Raw genomic sequence first — 24,367 nt, forward strand, 5'->3', positions numbered from 1 at the left:
AGAGGTGAAAGCAGAGTTGTGTTACACTGAGTACACTCTTTGTTAGTTATGTTTAGAGTGTCATACTCATTATCATAGAGAAAATATCGATAAAATCTTACTAATATTATTTTTGTTTATATGTTTGCTTGTTAGTCTTTCACGTCAAAATGGCTGAAGGGATTTAGATGAAATTTAGAACAGGGGAAGATTATATTCTGCAATAAAATATAGGCTACATTTTATCCTACGGGAACGCGGGCGAAGCCGCTGCCAGAAGATAACCTAGTCTAGAAAAATCTTAGTCTAGGTAGGTAGTTAGTCTTGTGTTTTACTGAAAATTAGGTACCATACCATAAAACCTAATAACAGTACTTTACCAAGGACTAACCTGAAAACCTGAAACTTCTTGTATGTGTACCTTATTAATATTAAAGTTTGTTTGTACATATTTGAAATTGCTGAATAGATTGGATAGACAACATTTGGTACACAGTTCATGGCCTAGGTAGACAGAGAGAACATGTTTATCGGTAACACGAACAGTACCCTTAGTATGAGTTTGCTTTACCTCCAACGAAAACGAAACGAAGGCGCGTACGGCGCTCTGATTGGCCGACGCGAATAAATCAACCAATGAGAGAGCCGAACGCGCTCTCATTTCGTTTTCATTCGACGTAGAGCCAACTCGCACTAAGGGTACTGATTGGCCGGCTCGAATAAACCAACCAATCAGCGCATACTAAGGTATTGAGCAGCGTGTAGAGAGCTAGCCTCATCTAATTTACTTTCTAACTGTATCTGACACTGAATTCCAATATTCATAATCAAAATGCCATTTAAAATACCTTGCTCAGTAAATATTCACGAATTTCCAATTAATCCAGAGGAAGTGGAGATAATGACAAGAAAATGAAATTTGTTTGTTATTGCCATAATTCTCGCTCTATTGTAAATAGTAATTACTTTCTTAATGGAGGTTTACGGTTAACCTATTTGCTAAGCCATAAATTAAGGTGTTTTTACTATGTCTTAGTAAATAAATTACTTAGTAGATTGTTCATAGACTGGCTCGTTAGTTTATTAGTCGGAAACACGATTGATGAGTCAGTTGTTTCTTTGTTCTATTTGTGGATTAGGCAGTATTATGGAGGTTTTATTATATTACGTAATAATACTGGTAATAACCTCGAAGAAACGAGCGTATTTTCAAAGGGCAGGCAAAACACCTGTGTCTCCTCTGGTGTTGCGGGTGTCTATTGGCTGTGTCGATCGCTTACTATGAGGTGATCCGTCTGCTCGTTTGCCTCCTATCCCATTTTTGATGCCTTTCTATGATTTTTAAAGATGATGGATTAAAATTATATTGTAAGATATTGAACTTATGATAAAAAAGTTCTTAAATGACTCTCATTCGTGTATTGATTGAAGAAAGAAAATCTACTTATAAGCAATTTCTTTAGAAAGAAACGTTATGTAAATTATTTTTTATGAAGCCAAATGTCTAAAGAGATCTTTAAATGGCCGTCAGTAAGAAGTAAGAAGGCGACTGGCCATTTCAGATAGTGGGCGGTAATGGACATGAAACGTTTACTATCTTTTTTGCTGTCCAGCGCTGATATTGTACCCGATTGTCATTGGACAATTTGAACGTAGAACTGGTTAGCCCACGCCCAGTCTAATCGCCGTACTCCGAGTCCTTTAATGGTTATTTAACTCAGTCCTTGACAATTGTTTTTGGAATGAAATGGTCACTAAAGAATTGTTCAAAACATTATGTCTCTGAATACGGCAGTAAGTCAATAATCAAGATATTAGTAATCCAAACAATGTTAAGGTCTAGGTTTATTGGATCTTTTTTTCGCAGTCGCAAACGTACCTATGCATCAGTTAGTGTGATTGAATAGGGGTATGAAAATTAAACATCTATTTAGTCCGTAAGCTAGGCAAAAACGAATTAAAGTTTAGAAGCGGGAGCTAACTACGTCACTTTTGCGATATTTTAAATCAATATATCGTCGAAAGTACTTGTTTCCGTAAGAAAATAAAAAAACTAATGTATCTAACGTTTTAAACGTTTTTAATTAATGTATTTAACGTAAGTAATCTACTAGACGGACATTAAAATAAAATTTAGTCAATTTACCCTATTATAACTCTTTCTACTGAACTTTCCACGAGTTACCAAATGCTCCGGATTTGTGTTCGGGAAAATGACTTTCGATTTATCTATTAATAACTTAGCTATATTCAATGTATCTGCCTACAGCTTCTGGGAAAAGCAGTCACTATATTATGAGTTATTTAACGTCTTTGTATCAAATTCGATTGCTCCACATCAATTGGCTTAACTTTAAAGGTCACAGAAGCAATTAAGATAATCATTTTGAAGATTTACGTCCATTATAAAATTGTATTTGTGATTGACAGTCTTGTTGTCCCGTAGTATTTTCGAAAACAATACATCTATGGATGCTAATTATATAAACATATTTTGTTAACACGTGGATTGCTGAGTTTAAAAATAGCGAAAGTAACACCTCTACTAAAATCTGTCTTAAGATTGAAGTCACCGGTGACATGGCATTCTAAATTCCTGAGAGAACACTAGTGTTTTCTCTCACTCACTCATTCTTATAATCACGGAATAGAAAACTTATAATAGACCTTATTTCTGATGCTTACATACTACTTTTGTATGAACAAACTTTGTTATAAACATGATCAAGGGGTAAGAGGTTTTCAGAACTCCTTGTTATTATCAAAATTATTCTTAGAATCATTGGATATCGATTGCAACCCTGACCTTTGAAATAGGAAAATCAATTATTGTTTTTATCTCATTGAAGAAAATATCTAATCCACGCTACACAGTGTGTATAGCCTACACACCATACTATTTAACTGTGCGGTTTTAACTGTACAGTTTTATCTATTCTTGATTCGATTCAATTTAAACTGTACAGTTTAACTGTTTGCTTTTTACACCTTATCATACAGCTTACACGCCATACACACATACACAACCTACACACCATACGATTTAACTGTACAGTTAAAACTGCACGCCACTATTATGCAGGTCATTTCTAACTGTCCGATCTAGAAGTCATTAGTTGAGACCTATGTTCAGCAGAGGACATCTTGTGATCGATATGATGATGACGATATAAAAAGGAGGATGATATATACAACGTGTAACAAAAAGGGGGTATACATATCAATTGCACGGCTTCTAGATAACATAACAAACGATACGGGAAGGGTTTTTAAACTCATGTTTTCATGGTACCAAGTTATGAATTTTTCAAATCGCGCCGCCGCGTGATTCAAAATTAGGTAGACAGGTAGTAGGCGATCAGATTGACAGAAGAAATGTTCCGTAGTATTCGCGAGTGATCCCTGTAGTGTTGTGACATGTTTGTATGATTTAAAATCAAGAACCATGCGATACCAAGTATTTGGTACAAAATTTTTTAAATCGTATTATCAGCTGAAACTTCGTGTAGAGACTCTATTCAACCTGTATTCATCAGCGCTTCTTGATGTATATGGGTATTTTGTTACACGTTGTATAGAGTACATTATATTCACAGTTATTAAAATCCACATAATATACGAAAGTTTCCCAGTATTCTGTTATTGGATTGTAATTGGGTCGGAGCTGTTATTTCCAAGTTTCAGGTAGTGTTCGCTAGACGTTTCATCTTTCAGTTACCGTGGAACATCTGTCTGGGTTCGGCTAAAGCAAGATTTACTTAACCTCCGACGTAAAGCGAACAGAGTAGTACTCAACACTAACTTCTAGAATTTAGAGGTTCCTTTAAGAGCTTTTGAATATTAAATATTTGCGTGTCAACTTAGTTGAAAGTTTTTACTTTAGTGTAAGTAAAGGTGGGATTTTTTGCTTATTATTATAGAGTAGGATTTCGTTAGAATTCTTTAAAATGCGTGATTTTTGAAAGCTTGTAGCTGTATCTTGTCAAAGGGCTGTAGCCCTTTAAGGGATTTTGTTAATTCTATGAATTTGCGCGTCTAAATAGATTTAATAGCTTTATTTTACTTAAGAAGATAAGGAGTTTATTTATATTTCTGTCTTTATTTCATCTCTCTTTTTCTGTATCGGTGTCATAATAATAACTGGATGGAGTAACTAGCACGTACTCAATTAGTACACTTATATTCTATTGATAAATCTAAAGGTACAAGTACTTGCAGTTGTGTTCAGAAGTCAGTAGCTACTCATAAAAATTTAATGCTTTAAAGCAAACTAAGATATATGCATCAAGCAATAAAGTTAATTTTCCAAAACCACTCGAGTCTTGTAAACTGGAAACAGCAAAGTTTTATGCATAGGTACTTGTATACTTGCTAATAATATTCGCTTATTACGAACGCCATTCGCCCGAAATGCGACATTCAAAGTGAAATAACTTGTTTCGTTATAGTTCCGAGTTCCGTACGTTACAGCTGTCATTAGGGTGCCTAAAGTGTGCGTTTAACATCTAGGTACATTGCACCACGGAGCCTAGGTAGCTAGTGCACACACATAATAGCTTGTTCGCTAGTTTCCTTGCTGAACTGAAACCTATCTATTATTTAAACTGATGCGTTTAGTAAAGGAGTTCCAGGTCGGTAAGACGTCTTTAGTACCGTTTAGTTAAGTTTATTACTGTCTGCTTTGAAAGCGGTGTTGTAACTTAGATTCGATTCGAGAACCATTTTGTTAAATCTTACTTTGTTCAAACTTGCATGATGCAACATTTCGGCTCCAATTCTATTAATTATTCAAACTGTTCGCAATTGCAAATAACTTTAAAAAAACAAAACAAGCGTGAACATAAATCCACTAAACAAAACAGTCGAATATTTCCAGCCATTTCTATGTTTCGAATCAACTGATATCAACACCCGTTTCCGCATTTATTTTTTCGTTTGACATCATTCCACCTGTTTTTTGTGTGAATAAAATTTCGGAAAATCTAATTGGACGCGTGTCAGATATAACGTTGACAGGCTTCGCTACCAAAGAAATCTATACGTTGACGACAGTCATATTTATACGATACGACGTTCTATGGTGTCACTCCGCTTCAATTCCACAGTATTCATATAATTTTTTCTCAAATCTTCCCAAGTAATGTAAGTACATGACAGGGAATTTGTTGAAACCCTTGAGGGCAGTTTATTACATTTGCGGGTATTGAAACGCCACATTACAGAGTTTAAGTGTAATTCCAGGAATTTACATCTCAACCCCGTGAGTGTAATATTACTATATGAGCTCGGTGACATGACATCGCCACGTTTTATTACCAACGTATGTTGAAAGAACGGATTCTCAAATTTGCTTGTACGAACATATTTTATGAAAGGTTCCCCAGTTTTGTTTCCGAAAGTAAACAAAGGATCCGGAAATATTAAGATATGCAGAACATGTATCGGACTTTATGAATAAATCACCCGTTCTTTCTAGGTGTACTACTACATAGTGGATTCTCCGCGGAACGAAGGCAAGGACTTCTTCGAGATCAGCATGCAGACTGGGGAAATCTTCACGAAGGTGGTGTTCGACAGAGAGAAGCAGGGGGCGTACGCGCTGGAGGTGGAGGCCCGCGACGGAGCACCCTCGGCGCGGCCCAACTCCGACAACCAACACAACTCAGGTATGTTTTGTCATTATTAAATAACGACTTATTATATTAACTTCGAGCGTACGTAATATCGCAGCCCTATATTAAATTGAAGTTAATAAGAGCGGAATTGGGTACAATTAGGGTGCCTACGATGAGGAGCCCGAATAAGGTTTCGGAATGACGGAGAAAAGTGATAAGTATCTGTTTTATGTGAGTTATATTAACTAAGACTTGAGACTACGCTAATGTATTCCATTACCTAGAATCTTTAGAAATGGATAAAGATTTTTCTGAGTATCCAATTTAAAAATCATACTTTTACTTAACCGATTAAATGCTAAGCGCGCACAAATGAACGTCTTTCATTTTATTAAATGAAATGGGCCCATTTATGTCAAAAGATCTCAGTTAAAACCATGATTTACAAGTGGCGCGATGTTTTCAATCGCAGCCGGGGGTTGGGCGATGATCACTCGGGGGACTGTGACCATAGATATACTGGAAGTGCTGCATTTAAATGAAATCGGATTGTCTGAAAAAACGGATTGCTGTAAATTTTCGGAGGAATTATTAACCTATCGGTGTGCCTTTGGTTCATCTGTCGAATAATACTCACCGTCAATTAAGACAGTAAAAATAGGTTATTTAGGTTTCGTTAGATAATTCTTCTCCTGTTTTTATAAACAACATCACTACATAAACAAGTAGAAAAATATCCCTGGATTTTAAAAAAACACGCCTAAATAAACCCTCTGGTTTTTCTCAAGATTTAAACGAAACGATTTTTATTTATTCTGACAAACCGAGGGGAAAAAGTTTAAGGATTATAATGAGACGGAGGAAGCTATCTCGATTTATTTTAAGCGCAAAGAAAAAGAATATTTTTCATGGTACCCAAAAAGGAAAATAATTTGTTGATCTGAAGGATCGGTCAACGGTCTTAAGGGTGATTATTTATGGAACGAAATCAGTTTATTTATCTGGGTGGGTAAACTAATGACTGTTCTATGAATAACTTCTAGAAAACGAAGGAAAATAGCTGTTATTTCAATGAACCTATTTGGCGTACACACCTATTTATCTATCGGTATTCATGTAGGTTCCCCATGTACTAATGTTTGATCTGACTGTAAGCAACGACATCTCTCGAGACAGGTCAATACACGTGTGCTTCACATAGGGAACATGTCTTTGTTCGGAATCCTTAAGGCCTATACTAACGTGAGTCACAAATGAAGCAAAACATCCGTACCTGCTTTGAACCTGAGGCGAAAGGTTGACAGGATATTACAGTATAAAAATTTTATACGTGGACGCAGCGGGTCGACGACATAAAAATATAGGCTTTAAAACTTTATTAATGGCGTTGACTTAACAATGCATATGCGATAAATGCGTAAGCGTTTATGGCTCGAAACGTATCATGAATATACCTGTCAACCGACCATGTACCATAAAACATTATGTAGATTTGAAATGGATCCCAGGCTTATATCGAGGTAAAAGCCTCGGAAGTTATTTTATTAGCCTAAACGACTTAGAAAAAAGGCACATACTGTGAAAACGTCGGCAGCTGAAGGAATCGTTCAATTCACGTGCGCAGATGTAGGGTCGTAGGGTGGCAGGCGATCCGGTCCTTGGGCTAATCACAGCCACGACCCGCATTTAAATGTCTTTTTCTCTCTTGTAAATATACGTAATGTGGAAAGTTCGCCTCCTGCCGGATGTACGTCCTTGCGGAGTGTTGTGTTCGTGGTGCCGGCGGACCGGCGACGACCCTACTCGGAGTACACGCTGACACGTGGCTCTCATATTTCACAATGTTGCCTCGTCCCCGGCGCCGGGATTTGTTGGATATTGATTGTACAGACGCGCGGCACGCTATAAATTGTCCATTTTGAGTGAGCTGCGTCTATCAAGGTAAGGAGGTCGGCGTCGCGTTTCCGTATCGCGTCACCGTAAATCAAGCAGTAGAATAATCAGACGTCGCCTGGGACCATAATCCGTTTAAGCTACTCATCCCTATCTCCGTCTTACGGAGACAATAGATAGCTTTAGTTCTAGCATTACCGCTATAATCCGTAATGGAATTCATAGTATGCAATAAATGTTAAAGTAACCGGCTCTCAATCGCAGTGCTGTGTTAGTTCACACGCTCGGAATACTAATTCGCGGTATTTATGTTCACTGAAACTGTGCGTGGTGTAACTGCTGAAATGTGAGATGGATTGTATTATCATTAATGATAAAACGTGAGGTCGATATTTAGGAATGAGCTCGAATATTGTGTCTCCGGGCCACGTACCAATTTCAGCATATTGCAGCTGGTGGTGAGGAGACGTGGCGCGGTATTTGCACGCGTGATGCGCATACTGATCGCCGGGACCACGTGGTCCGCGGCTGCTCCCATCTTATTCGACATATATTACAACCAATTAATCACGAAAAACTCCAACTAGAGTGCATTGACTTTCAACTATTGCGTTCGTTTGCGTGAATTCATATCAGTTTTATATTTATGTTGAAAAAACATTGCTTTTTCATATCTCTGAATCACTGATACCGAATGACGATTGATGGGGTTGCGTGGAACTTTTGAACGTTTGAAACCATCGTTTGGATTTTTGTATATGTTCGTTTGTCTAACACCAACTAAAAATATTTTTGTATAGTTCTTTGACGATTTTAAGGGTGAAGCTTTGTAGCTTAATAAATACAAACTATTTTAAAAACAAAGGTAAACCTACAATCGAGCGATTTTATACGTTTTCATTTGTATATTTATTTATTCAAAGCTTAATACTTTCATTTTTGCAGTGTTGCGTCCGCTTTATTATTTATTTACAATTCTACTATAAAATATTGTGTGCTGCCCACTTGGTTTTTAATGACTTTTAAATTAAATTTTAGGTATTTTACCAGTTTGTGGATTTGTCTGCCATTCTGTGTATGAAAATACTCATTTACATGAGAGAAGCACTATCTAGACTTGCTAAAGATATCCAATACGTAATCATCTATCCGCATTCTAAATTCTATTCTAGAGATACTAAAATCTTACGATTGTAGTATAATTCGTATGAATCAAACGATATACTAAAAACTAAATATTATACTAAAACAATGTATGCAGCAATATGATAAAATGCTTTATCGTGAAAATTGCAAATACAATACATATTGACACAAAAATGAAATTGTATGCAAATCCATACAGAGGCGGTTCTAATTTTGTCGAGCGGGGGCCGGGGCCGTGCTTGGTCAAAAGTCATGATCAATTTTGTCACGCATAATGGGCTTTTGTCGTAGTCGAAACCGTCGATATTGCTGTAAACGTGTATTTCCATATTATCCTCTACTGCGGTAGTCAGAATAGCAATTTTCAACGGACCTTTCAGGCTGCATTTAGCTAAAACGTGTTCACCGTTCGGAATAACGATGTCGTATTAAATTAGTGTCACTTTTGTCACGAAAAGTACACGTTTGTGGTCGTGTTTTCACTAATATTCTCCTGAAGATTTGAATTTTCCGACAAAAATATAGTTACCGTGCTCGTTTTAACGCAAATTGCTAAATAAAACTTTCGAATTAATTTTTTAAGAGGTCTATTTTCAGATTATTATATTATATTTTCGCGGTTTCGCGGTACAACCACTTATAGCATCAAAATATTGTTTTAAATATCTGTTGTATGAAAAAATAATATTCAAGTACATATTAACACAAGCTGCCAAGCACGACCACTCGCTAGTATAGATAACATAAATATCACATAATCTGAACCGTTTTAATCAACATTACCTGTGATGGGTCTTAATTGTGACCCTGAAGTTGCGGTAACGATTCCACTTGCTTGAATCTCGAGTAATATCACGTAATATTAAGGCATATCTAACAAGAGTAGAACATTTAACATATTACCATCACGGCCAAATTGATTCTAGAGCTCTCATGGACGACGTCGAGAAGTAATCATCTAGAATATTCTAATAGGCTATTATCCACTATCTACTGTCTTCTGCTATCCTGGTACCTCGGACCGCGGTACGCTGAGATATTCTTTTAAAATACGATACAGTTGTACCATAATCGTTCAGATATTTTCTTTATTTTTATTGAAATCGTCTCTCTAGACTCTAGTCTTAAAAACTATAGAATTCTTGGTACATTTCAATAATGTTTTAGTTGAGTGGGTAAGTGGGTCATAATCATAATTATTATGAGATATTGTGAGACAGTTTAATACCTATGAAAATTAACGAAAACTAAGTATTAAAATAAATTTGGCAACGATTATATTTTTTTACTTATTAAGATTACAATTTAAAGTACTTTAAAATGTAATTTATGATGATCTTAATGATATTTTTACTCATCTAATGGCAAAAATGTAGTATTTACGAGTGTACCAAGACTCTTTAGTCATTAACTTCTCTTAAGAAGTTTATACAACATTAAAAACTAATATTTTCATACAAAATCGAACAAAAACACAGTAGGAACCAGTTAAGAGTCCACATATGTATAAGTAATATTACTACTACACTAATACAGAAAGAAAGTTAGCCGAGAAAATATCAGGCCATTCTCAATAAATCAATTAGCTGAGTCTGGTGCCGTACTAAAATATAACGTGAGTACACGAAACGTAATTACATCGGTTTTAGTTCGCGAGTAATTGATTGGTTGGTGGTGGAGTAAGCTTGGTATCAATCAACACCAGACACTTGATGCTGCGATCCTAATCTCATTATTATGCAATACATTGTAATCATAGGCTAATGTTATTAACATATACTAATAGATAAAGCTGACGTAATTTGTAAGCTTATATAATTCTCTATACATAGTACATAGAATGCAGTGCAAATGTCGGAGAAAATTCGTGAAAATCTAGTTGATTTAAACAAAGAAAGTTATGGGACTTTCGATTTAGAATTTCTCAGTAATGGTATGGAATGTAATTGTTCGTGCTTCCAGTATATGGTAATAGGCTCTTCCTCCATTACATGGGATTAATAACATAATACCGAATACTACCTCCGACCGCAGCTATTGCGAGACCACATCTATGAGAGGTATTCTGCACCTCTCCGTATCTTCTTTGGTAAACATGGGCACGATTTTGAATTTGTGACGTCACGTAAACTATTCTTATCAGCAATTTTAAAATATTGAAAGTCTCCCAGAATGATTTTCTCAGGTTTTTCTGTGAACATATTTTATGCTTTACCAATTTCGATGGGACACGTTTTAAACCTTTACCTTATTCGGCAAAGCTGCTATGTTACGATCGATATAAAATTTTATTTTTTAAACGAACAAACCAACCACCATCAAATTTTATTTTTTTTGACCCGACCGGTATTTCGTGTTCTTCGTGACCGTGTTTTGCGGTTTTCCCATTCAACCCTAGTTCCCTAGGTGAGGGTTATGGTTTATTTATGCGACTGTTTTAATTACACTTCCTGATTGTTTGTTTACTGTTATATTCGCAGTTAAGAATCCGAGTCTTAATTAAATAAAGTCTGTGTTTTTTGCTGAAAAAAGTTTTTGTGGAATACGACGCTCGTTAGTTTCGGCGTAACATCACGGAGACATAAATTGCCATCGCGGAGTTTAGTTAGTGGCGACAATACGAGCCCGGGACTGAGACGTTCGAGCCAGTGCCGGTGCTGGGCGGAGCTTTGTTGCTATAAGTCGTCTATTTCAACTATTTCCAATTACTTGGGCTTAGAGAAGCTGTGCGATGTCGCCAAGTGACAAAGCAATATTCCGCTTGGCGGGCGGCGGGAACTTGGTGGCCTACATTTAACGTTGCGCCCTCGGGAATTCGTGATGAGGACGCGCCCGAGTGCACTGCCTGCCGAGGATTACTGTCAGCTTCTATTAAATATTGCCCTTTACTAAACAATCTGTGCCGAGTGCTACGCTCTGATTGCATTTCACTTGTTCTTAATTAGCTGCAAATTTGCTCCAACTAGATGTAATTGAACCAAAAGTTACATTTTGTTATTCTACAAGATTAGTCATATAACATTTGCGTTACTACATCATTAAATCCGAACTCAAATGAAAGCACAAACCATTTGAAAAAAGTCCAATAATACTTCTTGTCCGTTCCCTGTGACTTTTATTTAGACGAATTGCAAACGATCGAAGACTAAATTGACCCTCAATAAAGTTTTATTGTCGTCGTTATTATTAATTCTAACTGTGCTTGGGAAATTCTATAAAACTTCTAGTTATTGCAGTCTCGTTATATTTGTAATGTCACAACGTTTCTACTACATTTTCCTTGTCGTTTACAGCTATTCACGAGACGAATTCGGGTAATTTGAAAGATTTCCACAGACGATGCGGCGACGCGGGACGAGAAGCGAAATTTTTGCTAAATCGTCAAGTCGACACGAGCGGGTTTATAGGGGCCATAAGTTCCAGAAATCACTCGCCACGGCCCTCATAAAAATCACTTCACCACATCTCGTTTGTGTATATTAAGCTCGCTTGCTCTTAACGCGTGTGGTTACGTTCGTTACTCGACTGATTACATTCTAATGATTTTTTGATTGTGCTGAAATATTCGAGTTGAAATTGTAGGCTATAAAAGGGAGATACAGAAAGCTATCGTCGACCGGGCGTAAGTTTAATTAAAACAGAGCATCGCTCGCCAGGCCGAGCGGTCTGAGCGGACGGTACTGCCTAGCGAGGGGCGCTTCTGTAGACTAATTAAAAACACCATAATAATTAAAGACACATTAACAGCAACGATAACAACACCTTGTTAATCGTTATGTCGTCACCTCTCGCAGCCAACGTTCACGGAATCAATATCTGGAGCACGGATATTATGTCGTTGAGTGGAATAAATAATATCTTGAACTACTGCCAAACGAACCAAGTTTAATAGTTGTTTCGAATTTAGTGCAAATCCTTTAAAAGTTAAAAGGTTTAACTTTTCCGCAGTTATCGAGCACTTGTTTCAAGGAAGTTGTGTGAACTGATCGCATCGTTTTATACAGATAGGTGAGTTCCGAACTTAACTAAGCAAAAGATGTACAAAAAGGCGCTCGTAAAGTACTTACTTAGAACGAACGAGTTGAAAATTAGAAGCGTTAAAGTTTACTCTGTGGGCATCATTAGTTGTTTTAATTGCCGTTTTAAATGCCTATTCAAAACTAAGCAGACAGGTGATAAATTAAGAATTTCGAAAGTTACTTTTCAAATGGCAATCATTAAAGAGTTTTGTTTAAAGAAATAAAAGTACGATGCTGGTACTTGAGTAAGTACTAGGTCGTAACTAGATTCAGCTGAGTGATTGAATTCAGATATTCGGCAAACTATCACATAGGGCGCTCTCGATGTTTCTTTGTCTGAGCTCGCACTAAGTAACGGTTTCACTGGGTTATTGTCAGACGGCTGGAGGATAGCGTATCAGTATTGGGCGTGGCGCCATGAGTAATGGAACTTTGAGCTCGCATGAGGAGGGTCCACTTATGTCAAGAGAAATGCTATGATTGATAATACTACCTCCAGTAAAAACACTGCTCTTTTGTAGCGTAACGATGCCATTCATACAATATATAGACAAATATTTATACAATAACAAGTCCTATTATGGTCTCTGTGTGACGTATTTGGTTTGGAAATAATAGACAGTAAGTTTCCAATATGCGAATAATGGGTAGGCCGGGTTGTAATTTTCCGATATGTGGTACTGAAAAGCGAAATGCGGTATTCGAATTTAATGTGGGTAAAGGTTTTACGTGTGAAGGCAATAAGCAGAGCCGCGGTCCCGTCGGGTAAATTAGCTAATGTTTAAAGTTTTCAAGGCTCAGTTAATTAGTGTGGGTGTGAGGGGGCAGCAGTGCGCTCCGATGAGCGGCTGGCTACGTAATGGCTTGTGAAGAAAGCCGTGTAAGACGCCGCCGTACACAAGTTGCCGCCAGTAAATACGACTTTTCAACTAATGCAGCGTTTCGTCAACTTGAAAGGCGAAAGTTATTGTTGTACCATTTGGGACGAACTTCTCCGTGTTGTGTTCGTCGCGAAAATAAACTTGGCGGAAGTACTTTTATTGTTTCAAAATTGAGTTTGTCAAAACGACCGCGCTGCAAATTCTTCGAGTTTATTGCGTTGAGTTCATCCATAATTTAAAGCTCAAACTTAGATTTAATAGTTTTACATTCAACTTGAAATTTTGAAGGAATTCTCCAGTATTGTTAAGAGGAGCAGAATTTGTGGTAGTTACGGTTTTATTTGCGTATGAATAAATCATTGGTTAGGTGGATAAAATATGACTGTGTAGCGGAGATGGGAACGTTGAGATGGATGTGTGGTGTAACGGGGATGAACAAAGTAAGGTATGAATATGTTAGAGTAAGCAAGTTGCGCCAGTAACCGAGAAGCTGAAAGGTAACCGCCTCTCTTGATATGGACGAGCAGAACGGATTTAAGCCGCGTGATTAAGTTTGTGATTATTTTAAATTTTTGATGTATCAAGGAAGAAAGAAAAAGGAGAATTTAACTTCTACACAACGGAGGGGAATATTTTAATAAGGAGACAGCGTTAATTCTGTAATTACTCCTAAATAACTTGAGTAAAAGCTGTGTATGGTATAAGAGGTGGTTCCTCTTGTGAACATATGTATTTATTATTCAAAATTATACCATATACAAATATAATCCTCCCGGAATTACCGCGTGCGCACTGCGTGCCGCCAAAATATGAATTTCGTTTCATTTTCAGGTGTTAGGTAAATAGCAGCGAGGCTACCTACACCTACATTTTAGTGTGTGATAAAAATATATTTTTAATAAAGTTTTACGAGCAGCCGCAAGTAGCATTTCCTTCTTTATTATTTTAAATTATTCATATTGTCTGACGGGTACTGTCCGTTTTGGCAAATGTTCGCACATTCTTTGATGTATTTATAAATTTACGTCCAACTTGTTCGCGAGTTGGTTTGTGAGATTTACAGAAGTGAAATTAGGGGAATGTTTAAATTCTTCAACGTGAACGCGGAGCTGAAGTGGTGAAGCTTCGCTAATTAATGAAGCAGCTTCGCACGGCTGCGTCGGTAGCGTCGTGAATACTAATAATGACGATATTATTGTTTTACACAGTTTTACGTCTTAATTCCAAAACTTTTAACATCAGATATCACAATAAATTACAGTCATTTTAATATAATAGAAATATTAAATCTTTGCGTAAACCAAACGGTCCAAAATGGCGGTAATTGAATAAGATAAGATTAATATAAAGCCCTGTGTCTGAGTTTTCAATTCATAAAGTGGCACACTACGCCAGCGACAGAGCCCTTGCAAAGGACATCTCGTAGATTCATTATTAAAACCTGTGAATGAAATAAGAGCAGTCCGGCTGCTGAATCAGTGTGGCCATTCACAGTCTGCGAAACCACTTAAAATTAAATTTAAAAAGGAATGTTTGTGTCGACGGAATTGTTCATTAATTTATACGGAACGTAAAATTTTAACAGCTCGCAATCTCTTGGAGATTTCAGTTAATTCTGTTGAAATCCGCAGTTTCCACACCACACCAGCAGGTGTTAAAATATAGGAAGCAACAAGGATATCTTAAATTTCCTCAGTTCCCCGCTACCATTTTCCGCTCACGTGCAATTGTAATGTACTATGTAACTGATATGGACTAAGTTAAAACTATTTCCGACCAACAGCGAATTCTGTGCTCCACTCCGTAATAACAAAACGAGAATAAGGCCATAACGAAATAATATTTTTGATACAATAACAATACTTTGTTTAGAAATCTCCCCTACTAAAACACTCTTATGGAGGGGTATTTTGGCCACACTAGTGCCTTGAAAAAGATGGATAATTATTGTTGTTTCTCAATATCTTTTACGACGAAATAAAATACATACTTTGTTTATTATACCCACAAGAGATCGGTCGGAGAAAAAGAGTCCTTGTTGTTTATTGGTTATGATTTATTATTGCTGTTATGGGATACTGTGTTGCAATTTTAAATACAGTTGTAATAAATTCTATAGCGCTGCGACGACTCGCGGTGCAAATGAAAAACCGTAAGATATATGTAATGCACGAATGTCATACATTATTCTACTTAAATGCTATATATCATATCCGCGTAAACAAGGTACATTCTGTGTGCTATAAATTTCTCGTACTTTTTTAAGAAAATGTATTTTGAATTTCATTTAGAGGTGTATAAGTTATATTTAGCTGGCGAAGTATTCTCTTTGTGTTGAACTTTATAAAATAGTTCATAGAATACAAAGTACTGTTAAATTAGAATTTTGAACATTTCGAAAACTTTTCACTGTTTTAGGTGGACTGAAACGTACAAACATCTTGTACATTTGGAGTGAAATAAACACTTACGTTGCTAGCTGTCGGATTTTATTAGAATTTTCTGTTCCTGGGTGAATAATAAAACCCGGAACACTATCGGCAGCCAGTCTGTGTGACATATGTTTGACCGATGTGAAGCAAAAAATATCTATGAAAAGCTCACGAACAGTTATATCCATTAAAGTTTTTCAATCGACAGGTTTTCAAAAAGTGAACTAGCTACCAGATATAAAAATGTAGTTGTGTAACCTCCTGACTAGTACATACTTTAGTGTACCCTTAAATACAAGTCACTTGGCACTTGACAACCTTTTTAAAACACTTGGTGAAATGTTAGCTTTAAGCAGGTGTACCAATAAACGATGTCTTGGAAAGCATTTCAGCTCACGTTCCCGGCAAGTCGTAACACCGCGGCACTTCGCTTATATGAAATACCGCCTTTATGGTTACTTATTGCTACGAATATGATCGCCATGCTGAGCATTTATATATTTTTTTTCTACGATTTTCTGTTGCCAAGACGGGTTTTATCGTGTTGTAACCATAAAATACATTGTAACTACGCATGTAATGTAGCATATAGTAAACATATATTCGTGGTCATCTTGTTAGGTAAACACGTTCTTGTCATAGCAATATAGTACTTCGATTCCTGTTTATAAAGAAGCTTTTTAGTAATTCGGTCAAGTACTTTGATGTGTTCGGAAGGTCAATTTACAACTAAAACGTTTCCCTTTTACTGGGATCATGTAGGTGTTCTTTCTATCCTGTCTACTTTATATAAGTAATATAGAGTTAGGTCAGTCACTAACTAAAGTGGATAGGTCGCTGTACCTAATGCGGTTGTTACGCTCGGATATATTGGGGATTCGTTAGATTAATAGAAGTATTTAAAACGTGCTCTCCTTTTACGAAGTCGAGGCTTCAGAATACGGAATTAATGTTGACTAAATGCGCTTTCAGCTCGGCTCACATACATCGAGCGTGACTCCTCGAGCCGCTGATACAATTCTAACTTCTCTACCGAGCCAGAGAGCTTAGACATGTAAAATATGAGCGTTTTGTATATGTTATTGCGCGTGGAAATTGCTAAAATTTTTGCAAGTGAACAAGTCGTTGTATGATTCCTAAATCTGTTTGCCTTATCTAGAAGTTTCCCGATTTATGTCCTTGGGTGTTGTTGCATTTGTTTTACTATAGTCTCAGGATCCGTATTTTATCCTTCGCCCATAAAACGTACATATCGTTGCAAGAAGCCTTAAATTTTCAGAGTTTATGTGGCAACAAATACTACTAAAGTTTTGTTACATATTTCTATAAAGCCAACCACTTGCATAGATTTGTAAGTTGAACAGCATAAATTTTGAATCAGATTTTGCGTTTTATCAAACTTGTGTGTTTAATCGCCGTACACAGAGCCATTTAATGGTTACTTAATTCAGTCCTTAGCATTGTTTTTCAAACAAAATTGTTACTAAGGAATCGTTTAATTAAATATCAAATATCTCTGCAAGTAATCTCAGTACACAATTTATTCGTAACAATGATAAATACCAGTGAAAATCTTGTCCATGTCATAATTTCACAAGATACTTTTTATCTTACTCCATAAAGTAGCTCTCTACAAAAGTACCCGTTGTACTTGTGTAATGTGCACATACTCCGCTGTAAAAGCAGCCGGTAACATGTTTTGTTCTTCTCTCCATTCTTTGAACATGTACTTGTCTGGAACTCTTCCGTCCAAGTTTATTCTTGTGTGAGAAAGCAACATAAACAACTTTGAAGAATCGTTATTAAAACACATGAAAATAGTTGTTTTCGAGCCCAAACGCAGGTCATAGGTGATTTATACGCAGGCGTCCAGATGATAAATAGGTACACAATGTAAGTGGTAATTTATAGATATGTGATAAATCAATGCGAGTCTCTGAGGCACAAGCACACGAAGGTGAACGAATCAATCATGATAAATTATGCCGTGTGCTGGCGTCCAAACGCTCATTCCACTACGGATTCAACGCTCGGACATAAATGCAAAAAATACTCTACCACAAAAAATATCTTTCATGTTTAGCTAAAAAATCAATGTAACTTTTTATGTAGCGTGACACGAATGTTTTCGATATAAATATAAAAATCTTTAATAATTCGCGGCTTAGTTTTTGCGGATGAAAGATTTTTCTTTTACAAGCATACATTTTTTATGACTAGGCGATTTCGGACAAATGAGATACGTTTTGCACTATTGGTGCCTAGAGGAGAATGAAATAAAGTTGTTGAGGAGAGAAACACAAAGAAATAGTTAGTAGGGTGCTCCCTCGCGGCAAATGCCGTCGACAGGTGTGGAGCGCGGCTAATGTGCGCGTGACTACTCAACAATGACTTGGGGGAAGTGATATAACTTTATTCCGTGCTGTTTTCCGAACCAACTCCGTTTTTATAAAAATATATTCATATAAATTATTTATGAATTGAACATTATCAAGCTGACACTTATTTTCCTGCGTAGATTTCAGAAAAATTGGGTTGAAACGATTTTATCCGGAGAATGTCTTGCAATATGTTACAGTTTATACACAGTTGCACTCTTTAATCTGGTTACTTTAGTGTGCATTTCGGCTTGAGCTCACGGTGAAATCAATTCCAGGTGTGCTGGTAAAACGGTGCTCTTTCCGCACAAAATGAAAATTCACGCAAACGAAACACGTCCTTATTGTTTATAGGAGACACGTACCTTATTTGGTGCAAAGCGTTGTTCATGATGACTTGAATGTGTTTACGTATTACAAACTTGATAGCGTATCTACTTTAACAAATCTAGTTTTCGTCCAATACACGAGGGTTTATGTACGAGACAAGGTTTTTGTAAATAAATAGTTGTTAGCTGTAGGTCCCGATTCGTCGTTCAATCAAATTTGTATTCTACAAACATGATTACAGAATAGGGATCACATTAAACCTCAGTACTTTCGTTTTGTTTACCTGCCTACCTCTTGTTGTTTATAAATACATAGATACATAAGTAGGTTAACTTGGCGCAGTAACAATGTAAGCTGTCTACTAAACTTAAACTAACGCCTCGGTACATATGACTTGATATATTTCTTAAATATATTTCTCGCGAATATCAACAAAGGGGAACTCGTATTACTGAACGTTCAGGGAGCCGGCGTGACTGACGGCGCTTGACGTAAACTGTAGTACCCCGAGATTGCTACAAATCGCTTCCTGTTATATTGACATTGTTCTTGTGTCAATGTATTTCGTTTACACACTAAAATACCTTCATATATGTCTAAAAAGCAATATTGGGAGCGTTCTGTGTGACGTTCGGTGATGTGGTTGTATGTCAAAGTTGCGTTTATTAAGGATTTTTTTTCGTTCCATAGTGCCGAATAGAAAATATTTCAGCTTTCGGCAGAGTAGAGTAATATTTATCGTTATTGTTCGTACCGCATGTAAGTGATTAATGTTTTAGTTTTTCTTATTTTGCGCGGCGTACTCTGCGGCTCTACTGGCCTGGCGGACTAATTACAAAGAAACGTTGTTCCAAATAAAAGAACAATTTTTAATATGTTGCCACGGTTTGAAAGTTTTTGAGTGAAATTTGATTTTGTAGGCTTCCGTTCTCTCTTCTTTTGACAAACCAAAGAGTGTGTGATGTGTAACTCTATTGATAGGTTGCCAGGCGAGGCGACGTTTCCCGAACAGAATATAAACGTTGCTTTTTCGGATATTGCGTGATGTCCGACCGATAGAAGTGTCTTTGTTTCATTCCGAACACAACGTGGTAATCAAAACAATCGTGTTTCGTTCTATCTTTCCACCCATCTTTCACTTTTTTGCGGACAGGCTTAGTACAGTTTTTTGTTCAGATTCGTCGCTGTTTTTGTGACGACACATTTGGGTCTTTTGCGTAACCATATGTAACAGTCGAGGCTTAGATATTCTTTCCTTATGGTTTGTATAAAAGAGTGATTTACACGTATGTTTTACCACAATCCTACGCCCAGGTGGCTTACTTACTCGCTATTACGAAGGGATTTTCCCCTAAACCCACAATTTTATTCATGGTCATGAATAATTACAAGACTATGAATGCGTAGGCATCTATACCGACGATAAAGCGGTTGGAAACAGTTTGTCGCGTCGGTGAATGCACGCTACATCGAAGCTGCGGTGCAGACGATTATTTGAGGAGATAAAAAAAGTCGATGGCGAGATTGCATTTATATAAAGTCCGTTGCAATTGCGTCGCAACGAGCGGTTATTTTCTTAGGCAATTCCGATTATCTTTCCGCGGCGAATCATTAGGGGCCATCCGGGGCTTAGCGCGACATTGCGGATTATGCTCCCATCTACTAGTAGATAGTTTTTAGCTCGCTTCTCTTCTAGATTATTTCTTTTATTAGGTCTGTGTTTTTCTTCAGCAATGTTTTATTATTTCAAAACGTCAGCTATAACGTAGGTAAGTGGTCCGAGGCGCCACGTTATGACTGTCCCGTGGAGATATTGTTCGGCATTGAACTCAGATCTATTTGTGATGGAATGAGGGTTTTCGTACTTGTTTCCGTTCCCTTTTTTATTGGGAGGTCTCTGTTTTGGTTATATACACACGATTCCATCGGGATTTTATTTTGATGTGATTTTTCGTGGAAACGCGGTCACTTCGGCGATAGCAAAACGATTTATAAAAAATACTGGAACATATGTAGTAACATTTTATTTTTGTTAGAATGCAATTTTGCGTCCATGTATAAACTAGACGTGCTATTCAGGGTTGCCAAGAATCGTGGATACATTTATGTGATAAATTATTTAGATTTGTAACGTGAAATGACAAGCCCAAATTAAATGCAAAACCATTGCACATGTTTAAGCAGAAAATATGAAGCCTATTTATAGGCGACAGGTTTCGACAGTGTGATGAGCGCAGTGGTTGAATGTGTGTATTATAGTATTTTGAACGAGTAACAATGGGAATTAAAATAGCATCGTTCATGGATCTAGGCGGTGACGATGTGTTGGTTCAAAAGCTTTCACCGCACGTAATTTATTACCATGTTTTGCTGCTAGATCCATAAATAAAGAGTAACCACTTAAAAGCTATGTACAATGTTTGAATAATAGTATTACAAGGAGGCTCTTAAAACAACCTCTTATTTCGAGTCCCCTAACAATTATTGGTTTAACAGAAAATATCGAATCGAAGCTTAGTTTTATTTTCCAAGTTTTTTTATGTTGTTATTTGAAACGATGGACGATACGATGTTTCGTCGAATGTTAATGTTTTCGCTATGAACAGCGAAATATATTTGTGTAACGTTATAGGAAAATTGTATATTTTCGAAGCTATGGCTATTACACTTATCGTTTTAAGGCACATCAAACATAAACAACATAGTAGCTGTTTATGATTTTGAAAACCAACCAGATACCAACAGATAACATATAGGTACTTTAGGATATAAATAAGTCACCAATGTTAACTTCTTGACCAATAAAGCACTCTTGTTTGCAAACAATGTTTAAAATAAATATTATTAAGTTAAAGTTGCTGTATGTTCCCGAAAAAAGATAAAAGGCCAATATTTTCCAAAACCTAACTTATCTGTTATTCATAAATTTCATGATATTAGTGGGAGGTGTACAGTGTACAATAAATATCTCCATTGTGTACGTAAAGTACCTACAAAGATCCAAATATTCTGGTCGACATATTCCATAACTCCAATATCTTCCTTTTACTAACCCTAAACATTCGTAAAGTGCCTTCCTAAACATCTTTTGTCCATAAAAAATGTATTATTAAAGGCCTCTCTTTGTATACAAGCCAACGGTAGCCAATCGGCCGAGGTATTCGTAAGCCAACATTCCTTACTACACATTATACCTATGTACCTATACAATTTCTAAGTTCCTGGATAATATTGCACTTGCATACTATGTACTGTATACTCGTATAACTATTGTATAAGTAGGACGGTTTATGTTAGGGTTTATAGCTGTTCTCGGGAGGCCTCAGGATACAACAGCCAAATCCTTTCCTCGGTTGAAAATTTTTGTATAAAATCATCATATACTATGTACCCTAAGAGACTCGTATCTCCAAAACCCTTCTTAAGCCCGCTGAGCACTTATGTGGTTTACTCCGAAACTTATTTACATTGAATAATACGTATTATCTGCTGTATGAACGAAATTACAAGTGTTTTGAAGAACTGGCTTTAGTTAGAGCTGGGCCTTACTCAGACGTAAAGGTGACCCCAGTCAATGAGACGGCTGCTAAAGGGGATACGGGCTGTCTACAATCTACAGCGGCCAGCTTCTAGTTTAGGTTTTTCTTTCAAGTGTATTTGTACGTTAGATCAGTAACTGCCTTTGCTCTTATTTACGTAGGCATTGAATACAAAATGCCTTGTTTATTTTTCTTCTTACACAAGGCCTCGTCTGTGAAAACTGTTGTATAGTTTCCACTCATTACGCGCTGTTCATTTGTTCTAGCTCTATTGATTTTGCACAATTTAACCGAGTTTGCAGTTAAGTCGTGACTTAATTTTAAAGATTTGGGAATCAAATTCTGTCCCTTTTTAATCGGCTTTCGTATTTCTGTGAAGATATTGAACGATGATTTTCCTATATATTATATAGATAGGATTATGTTCTCTTTTGTTACAAATTTTCATTGTATTTTCTTTCCTTTCAGGTAAGCTTGGATTGACTCGTGCCTCAGCTTGAGTGAGTACGTTTAGTATTCTATGTATACCGAAACATTACGTTGAACAAAATGAGATGGTCTGTAAATAAGGCACCTACCTACTATGTGTCTTCGTTTTGGAACGAAAACACGTATCATATTATGTTATAGTTGAGGATTTGATACCGAAATATTTTTCTACGTTTAATCTTGGTTTTCTTCGAAGAATAAAACTCACATAAAAAGTATTTTTCTCACAGCCTGTTCGAGCAATTTAATCATCACTTAGTACATTGTGTACACTACCGCCACAAATCACTGTTTTTCTACCGCCGGTTCTCGTCGTCTTTGTCACCGACAAAAAATAGGTTTGACATTCGACATGATAACTCGCTTAGGGCGTGAGGGCTTATTACGTTCCGTGCTAAATATCATGGTAGAATACTGATCTTGTTTGTCTTACGCGACGTCGGAGCTGCTAACGCAATTAAACATGGTAGCTGGCAAGCTATGAAATGAATAATTCTGCCTTTGATATCTATGACATCACAGGTCGTATATTTAGTATAGCCGGGAGATAGCGACGATCGATCTGCGCTGTCCCTGTCGCCTTCTCGGACAGAATTCCGCCTAGTAAGCAGTAAAAATAAATGACGGCAAACAGGGTTGGGTAGGTACTGGGTAGTATGTACGACGAAACGTTAACAGGTCGATTATACGAGGCCATCGAGCGCGTAGCTACTTGAGTGATCCCGGAGCACTCCGGTCGCGTGCCTAATGACGGGTCACGCATTTAAACAGCCGCTCTGTTCCCAGCCAATCGGTTATTCCAATAAAATAGCTACACTCATATGGAATTCATTTGAATATAGTGTTTTTCATTGGTTTTCCTTATCTAGTAAAAGTAGAAATAATAAGGAAATGTGTACGTAATTAAAAATTCCAAATGAACGCAATGGCCCGTGCCCGCGGTGCAGTAGTTAGCGCGGGAGAGAACATATGCACGTGAGGCTCTAACTATCACTTTGTTTCAGCTTATGAAGTTATTTTTATTTTATTATTCACTTTTACACCTGCATTGGCTATATGCAGTAGTGTATGTTTGCGTACGCGATACATTACTGTAAGGTTAGAGCTGATTTATTCTGGGCATGAATAACAGCATTCGTGGCAGTATTGCAGCTGTACACACCTACATAGTACATAGTATTTTATGTCGGCACACCTTTACCTATACCAGTTTCCAATTGTGCACGGCTAGGTGATGTGAATAAGTAAGCGTGTTGCTTACATTTGTGGCCGTAAAGGTAGCACTTTCATACATAGTGTTTTATTGTACACTTGTACCGCGGACACACCAACGCCATGTTATGAGAAACCATTTGTTAATGTCGAATAGAGATGTTTAATATGTTTTGCAAATAGCTTAGGCGTGTTGCCAAAATGTTAACAGAATAGAAAACTTATTCGTACCAAGCGGACGCACAACTTCTAAGTACTTACAGTAAATAAGTGCACTCACTTTGTGCTCTCTTATTTAACCAGAATGTGGTACAGTTTCATTTCCTTATTGCACTTCTAATAAAATATCTCCTCTATAAGGTACATCTTAGCGTCCTTCTTCTAACAATGTCGCCTTACAAACGACTAAATAACAAGCCCCGTATCTCCTCAAGATCAGCTGAAAATCAAAATG

General features: G+C 36.9%; 1 protein-coding gene across 5 annotated transcripts in view; it reads left to right on the forward strand.

The window, feature by feature from the left end:
• The window catches only part of LOC118273138 (neural-cadherin), a 281,396-nt gene that overhangs the window by 69,940 nt on the left and 187,089 nt on the right, over positions 1-24,367 (forward strand). For all 5 annotated transcript variants that reach the window (XR_007705726.1, XM_035589941.2, XM_050696780.1 and 2 more), the window contains exon 12: positions 5,456-5,645. Coding sequence is in view for 4 of the 5 variants with exons in the window: in XM_035589941.2 (XP_035445834.1) it covers positions 5,456-5,645 (190 nt within the window). In the remaining variant the exon portion in view is untranslated. The remainder of the gene's footprint in view (positions 1-5,455; positions 5,646-24,367) is intronic.

This window comes from Spodoptera frugiperda, chromosome 1 (assembly GCF_023101765.2).
Source record: "Spodoptera frugiperda isolate SF20-4 chromosome 1, AGI-APGP_CSIRO_Sfru_2.0, whole genome shotgun sequence".
Classification (NCBI taxonomy): Eukaryota; Metazoa; Arthropoda; class Insecta; order Lepidoptera; family Noctuidae; genus Spodoptera; species Spodoptera frugiperda.